We start from the raw sequence: 10119 nt of genomic DNA on the forward strand, positions 1-10119 counted from the left end.
TTCTCACATCCCTTTCTCCCGGTTTCGGCTGGTGGGGAGTTTATTGCCCTGAAATACAGGTTCTAGCCCTGGCCTGCCTGTCTCTGCACCTGTCCAGGAGGCCTCTGCTAGCCCTCCCCATCCGGGGCACCCCCGGAGCAGGTGAATGCCGGGGCCCAGGCTCCTGATCGCCCCAAACCTGGCAACTTCCTCGCAGCTGCTCCCAAGGTGCCTCTTCACATCCACAGTCTCCTTTCCTTTCCAGCAACTCAACTGTTCCCAGTTCACAGGCGAGGCTCTCAGGCCCAGCGAGGCAGAGATCTGCCTGCGACCCCCTGGCTGGACGGGGCTGCCTTCTCTCGGGAGCCCTCCCCACCCAGCGCCTCTGCACTGAGACTCACACCAAAGGCCTATGGTCCAACGGGGTCCCCACCTCCCCGAAAAGCACCTTGACAGCCGGCCCTGGGCCCTTGGGCTCGCCCCTTGCAGCTGGGCCGTCGGGCGCAGGGCCATCCCACAACAGGCCTGCAGCGGGCCCGATGCCACGGGCTGGGAACCTGGCCAGCCGGGCTGCCCTGGGGCGACCTCTCCCTGCCACCCCACCCCCGAACATCTCAGCGGCCCTGTCCCCTCCCTAGCCTTTGCCTCAGGAACCTCCTGTCCCGGCACCTTGGGTCCCCCCACTCCTTGCCCCAAGCCTACCCCTCCCAGACAGGACAAGCCCTCTGGCCCAGGTGCCTGCTGACCCACTTCTGCACCAACTCGCCTTGGTGAGGACTCCGTTTCCCCCCCAGATCCACGGCCCCGGGCCATGTGCACTGTCCACCTCGGACCGCCCTGAGCTCAGAGCCACACCCCCCCCAGCACCTCGGCCTCCCCGCTCTGGGGAGCGGTTGTGTCTCCTGGACCCGTCTGGGCCCAGACCCAGGGCTCGGCTAGATCCCCACCCTCAGGGCCTGTTGGACCTCAAGGCTGAGACTCACTCCCAAACCCTCCCATCCTTCCCCTTCCCCCGCACCCCCGTGGTGGCCCATGGCTCGCTAACGTCTCTCAGCGTCCGCCACCCCTTGCACCCCTGAGGGTCTCCCCAGACCACCCTCTCCGGCTACCTCTTAAAGTCCAACAACGGTGACAAACCCCTGAAACACCAGGGCTGGCGGGGGGCTCCTGGGCAGGACGGGTCCCTGAGCCCCCGTTCGGGAGCTGGGTCAAGCGGCCTCCACTGCAGGTCACCCTGTAGGCACGGGGTGTTTAGACAGCTGGGAGGGCCAGAGCCAGCCTGCGACCTGGCCCCGTTGCATTTTTAATTAGTCGTTTTGGAAGCGAACATGGGAGGATGACGAGCAAAGGAAGTCACCTCCGTGAGGGAAGAATAACCCAGCTGGAGGAGGAGGACCCTCACCCCGGCTGCAGTGGGGTTGGGGGGGTGGGGGGGTTCCAGAGAAAGCTCTGGGGCTGGCTGTCAGCCAGGATCCAGGAGAACTCCCTCCTCAGGAAGATGCTGGCAGGGGGCAACGTTTCCGTGACCCAAGAATGAACGCTCCCCCCGAGTCTTCCCCGCCGCCCGCCCCCCCGGCAGGAGAGCCAGGATGGACACACATAAACAGCCGTGTGGCTGAGAAACTCCTGCTCTTGGCCCTGGGGTGTGGGCAGACAGAGGGGCTCCTGGGTCCCCCGCTTCCCAAGGCCGGGGCTCTGCAAAGCAGCAGGGGGTAGGGATGCTCAGGGCAAGATGTAAAGGACCCTGCACTCCCTCCCCCCAGCCAGGACCCAGCACCCGCCTGCGCCTGCGCTGGTGAGGCTGGCAGGGGTCAGTCCGATAGGGCTGGAGGGTGTTCATGGTGTGACAACCACTCTGACCTGCTGTGCCTCGGTTTCCCCTGGGCACAGAGTTCCCCGCAGGCTCGAGATGTCTGTGGGTGCTCAGGGCTCGCCTAGCCCCCGTGGGGCCAGGTCCCCGTGGGGAGATGGTAAGCACTGTGACCTCTGTCTCCTGGCCTGGTGACAGGGCCCAAGCAGCCCACCCTTGAGCACGATGCAGGCCAGGCAGGACTTCTGCCCTGACTGGGGGCGACCCCGAAGCCGGCGTCCCCCACTGCCCCAGACAAGAAACAGCCCGCGGGGCACACGGTGCAAGCGGTCGCCGTCTTCTCAGGGCAGGGACGGTCCTGACGGGCTCACGGCCGGGCTGACGGGCGACTTGATGTGTATTCCCAAGAGTAGGCGGGGGCCATGGTGGTGGCCGGGGTCCCTGGGCTGGGCAGGGGCAGGACAGGCCCTCGGAGGAGGTGGGGTGGGTGGGATCGGAGTAGGCTGAGGTGGCGGGGTCTCTGCCAGGGAGGGCGTCCGCGGGGGCAGGCGAGGGAGGTAGCCAAGTTGGCAGCCCGGCCCCCGCTGGCCCCAGCCTCTCCTGGCTCAACGGGACCTTTGTTCCAAGAGCCTCTGGGGTCCCTCCGGCTCTGACAGTCCAGCGGCTGCACTTCCTGAGCCCCTGCTGTGGCCGGGCAGGCGGGAGCTGGTGGGTGACAGTAATGCTCCCACCGTGGCAGGCGCTGCCCGTGCCCTGTTCATCCTCTAAGAGGCCTTTCGAGGCAAACAGCTCCACCCTACCCCAGGACGTCTCAGCTCAGAGAGGTTGGGTAACTTCTCCGAGGTCCCACAGCCTGCAGTGGCCGACGTCCCAGACGGTCCCAGATCCCAGAGCGGAGGCGGACACAGAGGTAGAAGGAAGCCAGGGCTGAGGTGGAGCCGGTGGGCGCTGGCCTGCAGGACGGATGTGCTCCCAGGGAGGGGTGGCGGGACCAAGGCTCGGAGGTGGGACTGGGCGGCAGGAGTGGCGGGAACGCCGGCAAAGCAGGGCCTGTGCGCTGCTCGACTCCTGAGCCCACGAAGCGCGCTCAGCTCCCCTCACACCCTGCGTCTGCCAAGAGCAGCTGCTGGCAGGGGAGGGGTGCCAGGCTCCGCCCTGGGGGCCCCTGCGTTTCAGGCTGGGGAGCTGGTGCCAGAGGGTGAGAGTGCTGGACCCAGGGTACACCCCTCCCCACTCAGGACGAAGCCTGCCAGGCCCAGCCTCGTCCCCAAGGCCCCTTCCCCAGACCCCCCAGCCATTACAGGGACCAGCAGGGCCAGTGTCATCCGGCCTGCTTAGCGCAGTGCTCGGGCGCTGCTCACAGCCTGGGCCAAGCCCCAGAAGGCCGAGGAGCCTCATTTTTCGAGGACCTGGGCTTTCCTGCTTTTGCCTCTCCTGAAAATACCCCTCAACTGGCATCTTCTGCTCCCCGGAAGATTCCAGCACGTTGGCAGGAGAGGGGCCTGGAAGCTGCTGGATGGGATTTAGGTTCATGGGGCCTGATCCTAGGTTGGTGTGTGGCCTTGAGCCACCTGCTTCCCCTCTCTGGTCCCTTCGGCACTCCCGTCCAACGCCGTAGTGGGGGGCCTGCTGGGTGGTTAGGGGATTACAAGCTGCTTCTCCCCGGCCTCCTCTTGGCTTCCTGGGGTACACCCTTGGCACCTGGGAAGCCCCTGCTCTCAGTCCTGTGGCCACCCTGACCTCCGAGGCCCGGCCTGGCCCCTCCTGCTAGCTCAGCCGCCCAGCCTCCTTTCCAGGCTTGTCTGTCTGCTCTGACCTCAGGGCTCCCCACCAGCTGCTCCCTCTGGGAAGGCCCTTCCTGCCACACACGTCCCCGAGGGGCCTGCCTCCTCCTGCCCCAGGCCCAGCGACCCCCTCCTCCCCAGAGCGCCTGTCACCCCCCCCACCCCACCCCGGTTCAGTGAGGGTGCGGCTGAGGGGGGCCCCGCCCACCGAGCCTGAGCCTCTCAGGTCAGGGCGCGGAAGGCGCTCGGTCACCACTGAGGTCATGCGTGAACGGCCTGCTCTGTGGTTCAAACTGAGGCCCAGTGGTCAGCTGCTGGGGCTGGACAGGAGGCAGCCACTTCCTGGGCTGGCTGGTGACTCACAGTCCTGTTTCTGGGAAAACTACCCCCCCCCACCAGATCTGATGGCGCAGGGCTTGGCCACGTGGGGGCCAGCTGTGGGAAATGTAGCTGTGATTAGGGGCCGGGGTCTGGGGGAAGGGAACTGGGCCCGGGACAGGGATGAGATGCTTGTTGGGACGCCTCCCACCCTCCGAGGCAACTGGGCTGTGCTCCCCGAGCTGCCAGGCTGAGGCTGGGCTGCCCGGGCCTCCCCAGCCATTTTTATCCTAATGATAAAAAAATAAAAAATAAAAAAGACCACACACACTTGGGGTGGGAGACGTCAGGCCCTGGACAGCCGATGAGGCTAGCACCCCTGGGATCCCCCGGCTCAGGGAGGCTGAGAAGCAGCAGAGCAGCCTCTGGTCAGGTCCGGGCTGTCCGGAGGAAACAGGCGGCTGCTGGCGGGGGTGGGGTAGGAGATCCGTCCCCATGAGGCTTCCAGGCCAGAGACTAGATGCCATTTGCTCGGCGGGTCCCTGGACAAACATCCTTCTGGGAAGGTCCGACGGGGCGGGAGGGGAGGAGGGCTCTGGGCAGGTCAGGAGCAGGGCCCAGGCCTCCTGAACAAACAGCTCTCGACCCACGGCAGCCCGGAGCCAGGCCTGGGCCTCCGCTTCCCCATCCCATTTGGCCCCCGTGGCTACCCGCCCTCGTCCGCTGCAGGGGACACAGCAGTGGCAGAAGGCTCGGTCACTGCTCCTTTGTGTGGAGTCCGGGCTGGCTCCCTGCCCAGCTGGGGACCCTGGGCAAGTCTTTGTTTTAACGGCGTGCTTGGGTTAGAGTTCACGTGCCATCCACTCTACCCATTTAAAGTGTATGATTCTCTAGTGGGAAGCAGCCGCATGGCACAGGGATATCGGCTCGGTGCTTTGTGACCGCCTGGAGGGGTGGGATAGGGAGGGTGGGAGGGAGGGAGACGCAAGAGGGAGGAGATATGGGAACATGTGTATATGTATAACTGATTCACTTTGTTACAAAGCAGAAACTAACACACCATTGTAAAGCAATTATACCCCAATAAAGATGTTAAAAATATATATATATAAAAAAATAATTAAAATAAAATAAAATAAAAAAATAAAGTGTATGATTCAAAGGTTTTCAGTGCGTTCACAAGTACAGGCGGCCGTGACCACAATCAATTTTAGAACATTTTCATCACCTTCGGGAGAAACCCCTCATCATTTACACCCCCCCCCCCCGCCCCCCAGCCAAGTTACCCTCCGCCCTAAGGAAGCCCCTTTCTGCTTCCGTGGACTCCTCAGTCCTGGGTGTTTCCCACGAGTGGAATCGTACGTGACGCGGTCTTTGAGGCTGGCCTCTCGCTCAGCATGTCGTCTCCAGCCTCATCCGTGCTAAGCCCGCGTCTGCACTCACTCCTCTTTATGGCTAAGTGATGTTCCACAGTCTGGAGGGACCACGTGTTTATCTGCTGACGGACACTTGGCTTCTGGCCGCTGTGAACGTATGTGTCCAGGTGTCGTGTGGACATGCTGTCATCTCTCCCGGTATGTATCCACCCAGGAGCGGACCTGCCAGGCCATCTGGCAGCTCTGTGTTTAATCCCCCGAGGAGCTGCCACCTGATTTCCGAGCAGCTGCCCCATGTCACACTCCCAGCATTAGTGTCTGTGGTTCTGATTTCTCCACACGCTCGCCAGCCTTCCCTGGACAGTCTGGGCTGCCCTCCTTCCGTGGGCAGCCCAGCTGGTGATTGGTGTGAGCGCGAGGGCCCGACACGCACACGCACCGGCGGTCACTCGACGCCCGTGAGACTGGTCCGAGGAGGGTCAGCCCTGGGAGGCAGGAAGGCCGGGTCCCCATTTCGCAGGGGCGCACGGGCTGGGAAATATGACCCGCCTTGAGTGGGGGCCCCTGGCACGGGGGCGCAGGCCGCCTGGCCCGCCCCTCGCTAGGCAGCGTTCTCCAGGCTTCTGGGCGAGGCAGGAGCACAGTTCGGGGAGCACTTGTTCCCCCACCACTCACCCCGGCCCCGAGCCCCACGCTTCACCTGCCCCAGGCTCGAGCCGGCCATTGGGCCCGAAGCCAGAGAGCCCGGGACCAAAGCACATTCAGGCACGAGGTACTGGAGGGCCCTCGTGGCCCCCAGAGCTCCCCGCGTCACCGTGGCCAGCCTGTGAGTGGCCGCCCGGCTGTGATCCACAGCCCCCTCCCCCCCAGGCTCCTGTGGACGCGCACAGGGTGCGGCCCCTCCTCCCGCTCCTGCTTCCTTTCTGCCTGACCTCTCTGGTCCTGCGGGAGCCCCCTGCCCGCCCTGACCCCTGGTGGCCCACACTCGGTCCGCTTGCCGCCCCCTGGATGAGGCTGGCGGGTGCCGGGGGCGCCGGGATTGGGGCGCCCAGGCCTGGACGCCGCGCTCACGGGGAGGGACCCTCGCCTCCCTGCCCTGGCTGGGCTGAGCTGTGCCCCCCCCCCCGCAGGAAGCGCCGGTGACCCTTCAGGCAGCACCGTCTGCCCACTCGCTTCCTAGAAACCGCCGTCCCTGCCCCAGGTGGTCTCCAGGGAGGTGGTAAACGGCCAGAGGGACATGCCAGGCACCCTGGCCTCTGGGTCCCCAGAAACCTCCGAGGGCTGGTGGAGTCGCCCTCACCAGCTGAGCCTTCTGGCAGGCTCGGGGGCGGAACGGCACCCTGCCCCTCAGCTGTCCGTGGGGTCAGGTTTCGACAGTTCCCCGGGTGAAGCCTTGTGAGGAGGCATCCACAGCTGAGGCCACGGCTCGGGGTGCGGGGGAGAGGTGCAAACCCCAAATGCCATCCGCTCCTCCCAAGGCAGAGAGCGGAGACCCCAGGACCCCGCGCGCGGGGACAGCGGACTTCTGGCGGCTCCGACCGCCGTTCATCACCCCCTGCACCCTGTGTGCTTCCAGGCCTGTCAGGGTGGCCACCACCCCGACTCGGAGCCCCGTGGGGACAGACTGCCCAGTCACCTTGGCTCGCCCGCACCTCACGAGAGGCCCGACAGAGCGGACGCTCAGAAGACACTTGCTGAGTGAAGGGCAACCTCCTGGTGTCCAGGCCCCAAGAACCCTGCTGTGTCCCCAAGGGTAGCTCCCCTGCGGTGGAGCTGGTCCCCATGCCGTCACCCCCAAGCCCAGGGCCAGCTCATGGTTCAGGGACCCCGGGCAGCTGGTGGCAAGAGGCCCCGCGAAGAAAGCCCCCTCAGAGGGGAGAAGGCTCCCAGAAGGGATGGGCGTGTGCTGCCCTGAGAGGAAGGGGAGCTGGGAGCGGGGCTGGGGCGAGCCCAGCCCAGGGTGGGGGGAGAGGCTAGCTGCTGGAAGGGGCCTGGCCCTGCTCGGGAGGCCTCGGGCTTCCCACAGTGGGGCAGGGAATGGGCTCCATCCAGGCGTGGCGACCCCGCCCATCCGCAGGACCCCCTCCTCGGAGCGTTGGCACCATCGGGCCTGCCTGGCACCGGGCCTGCTGCGGCCCAAGGGGAAGCCTGCACCATGCCTTTCCGGCCCCCCAGGAGGAGCTTGTGTGGGGCGGGGGGCGGGGAGGCCTAACCACACACACCATTTGCCGAGGCTGCTGCCCAGCTGTCGGGCCTCACCCCCCCTGCAGAGAAGACAGCCTCGGCCCATTTGGCATTTGTGCCCCGACCAACCGAAGAGACCCTGCGGCTTCTGGTTTCCCAGGGAGCAGGCTGTGCTGGGAGGGGAGGATGAGAGAGAGGCTGGTGGACGGAGACTGAGTGGAACAGGAGGGGGCCGGCCGGCCGCACCCCGCCCCCCGCCCCCCGCCCCAGGACAAGGCTGCCCGCCGAGGGGAGGGGCCAGGTGAGTCAGGAGTGGCCCCGCCTACTTGCCAGTGGGCAAGGGACAGAGACCCCTTTGCAATGGAGATCAAACGCTTGGAGTTTTATCTGAGATCCTGGGAGAGGCAGCGGATTTCGGGGCCTCACTGTATAACGGTGGCGGGGCGGGGGGACAGTTGAGGCTGGAACTGCCTCTGGAGATCCACTTCAGAGGCCTGAAGGATCCTGGGAGGACTTCTGCAGACCCGTCCCTGGCCCCGGGGCGGGGGGGGCACCAGGCTGGAGGGAGGTGGTGCTTCCACACACAGGGCGAGGCCAGCAGGCAACTCTCGGATGGGCAGAAATGTGTTGGGAGCAGCGACTCGGAAACTGCACGTGGGGTGATGGCGCAGGGCTTGGGGGAGGGCTCCCGGGTCAGGGTGGAGCCGGGAGCACAGGTGCTGTTTGGCCCGGAGGCCCCATCAGTGCAACACAGAGAGGAAATCACTTCCCTCGTTCTGAACGCCCAGGGCAGGCCCTCCCTCCCTGGCATTCCCGGCCCGCAGCCACCTCTGCTTGGCATCCCAGCCCCAGCAAGCTGGCTGGGCCAGCACTGGCATCTCCCCCTTCTGGCCCCCTGGGAACCATCCAGCTGCATGGTCCACAGGGGACTGGCCCGCCTCCCCCAGGGTGGCAACGTCAACGTCCCAGCCCTGCCCACAGAGCCCCTCTGGGCACACACTGGCATCCTCTCTCATCGGCCACCCGCTCCACCTGCCTTTCTCCCTCTCCTGGGAGCGCGGGCTCTGCCTTCCCCACACCGCTGGGCAGCTCTGGGCATCCTGCCCCCCTCTCTGGAGTGGCTCCGGCCTGGGGCAGCACTCCCCCCGACTCCCCACCACCAGCTCAAGGTGGCTGCGTGTGTGTCTGCAGCGAGAGGGCCCTGACGGCAGGGCCTGGGTAAGGGGCCGCCCGGGGCAGCGCCTAAAGCAAACTCAGGATGGACCAGAACTTGGAAGAGCCACAGGCAGTGGGGGGCCCGCTGCATGGGGCTGGGGGGCAGACTCCCGAGAGCAGAGCTTCTAGGGCCTGTGCGTGGGGCAGGGCTGCTTGGTAGTGGGCGCTGCTGGAAAAACAGCAGTAGCGGGGTTGGGGAGCAGGCCAGGCTCCCCCCTCACCTGTCTGGGCTGGAGCATTCCACCCCGCTAGGGCCAGAGGAGCTGGGCAGACAGGCTGGGCTGGGCTCCTGGGGTGAGCGACCACCCCATCAGCATGGCCTGGCAGCCCAGTGAGCTGGGCTCTGGGTCAGAGCCCCCAGGGCTCGCAGAAGGATGAGGCTCCCTGGCTGCACCCCGACCTCCACGCTGGGACTGATGCTCCTGCGGGACGCCACCCCCAGGAGGAGGGGAGGCCATGAGGATGCCCAGAAGCTTTCCCTCCCTGCCTAGGGGCCAACGGCCTTTGAAGTGGGGAGGTTTGGGGCAGGGAGGAGGAGAGGGGCCAGTGCATAATTAGAGACGGAGGTTTCACTCTCCCACACGGGGAGGAAAACCAGCCGCCGATCCCCAGGACGGTCTCCCAGCTCCGTGGCCACCTGGCTTCCATCCCCAAGAGGGCAGGTGGTGGGACCTGCTCCCCTGAGGACCACCTACCTGTCCCATCGTTGAGCAGGAAGGGACCAGGCAGAGGGGGAGGGGTGGCTCCCCGCAGAGCTTCTTTCCCTGCTGCTGGGGTCGGCGGCGGGGGGCTTCCTCCATCTCTCAGCATCCTAGCACCTGGGTGCCCGGATCCTGTTTCTAGAAGAAAGCTTGGCGGGGGGACCCCTGGGACTTTCCACGCATGCATCCATTCACACTCCCCCACCCATCCACGCCTCATGTATCCACTCACCCACTCTTCCACGCACTCCGCGCAGGCTCATGGGACATCTACTCTTGGCCAGGCTCCGCTCCGGGGAAGAGATACAGAGGAGAGAATGAGACAGCACTGTGGGAGAGATGCTCGCAGGGGCCTCCGGCGGCAACCCTTATGCTGAGGCTGGGACTGGAGAAAGGGCTGGGGTGAGGTTCCCGCCTGTCCCAGCGGCCGCGGTCTGGAATGCCGGGCCTGGGCCATTGTTCCAGGGACAACGGGGCCTGCCAGCACAGAATGTGAGGTCACCTGCAGTACACCATTTCAGGGAATGACCTAGTTATGGGCGTGGGAGGGGAAGTGCGCGCACGCGCACACACACACACACACACACACACACACACACACACACGCACTCCTAATTTCTTGCACCTCCTCCCTCCCAGACCCAAGGCCAGCACCCAGAACTGAGTGTCCGTAGCTTTGGGGAGGCGTCTAACCCCGCAGCTGGGGACTGGGCCCTTCAGATCAGCGCAGGGGCAGCGTGAGGGCCAGGGCT

General features: G+C 65.6%; 1 protein-coding gene across 2 annotated transcripts; it reads right to left on the bottom strand.

Moving 5' to 3' along the window:
- Positions 1-5199: 5199 nt before the first annotated feature.
- LOC132522713 (uncharacterized) lies at positions 5200-9869 on the bottom strand. Of its 2 annotated transcripts, none has more exons than XM_060153260.1 (2): positions 9600-9869; positions 5200-9505 (listed from the first exon to the last, which is right to left on the bottom strand). In XM_060153260.1, the coding sequence occupies exon 2, from the start codon at positions 7555-7557 to the stop codon at positions 6631-6633; it is 927 nt and encodes a 308-aa protein (XP_060009243.1). In that variant the 5' UTR covers positions 7558-9505; positions 9600-9869; the 3' UTR covers positions 5200-6630. The 2 variants fall into 2 exon arrangements, with proteins under 2 accessions (XP_060009243.1, XP_060009242.1); XM_060153259.1 differs by having other exon boundaries at positions 5200-9516.
- Between the last annotated feature and the right edge of the window lie 250 nt (positions 9870-10119).

Source organism: Lagenorhynchus albirostris, chromosome 7, assembly GCF_949774975.1.
Source record: "Lagenorhynchus albirostris chromosome 7, mLagAlb1.1, whole genome shotgun sequence".
In the NCBI taxonomy this organism is placed as follows: domain Eukaryota; kingdom Metazoa; phylum Chordata; class Mammalia; order Artiodactyla; family Delphinidae; genus Lagenorhynchus; species Lagenorhynchus albirostris.

What these genes read in the sequence shown, in the direction of transcription:
- LOC132522713 (XM_060153260.1), bottom strand. Translation starts at nt 7,557, where the DNA reads ATGGGCCGAGGCTGTCTTCTCTGCAGGGGGGGTGAGGCCCGACAGCTG.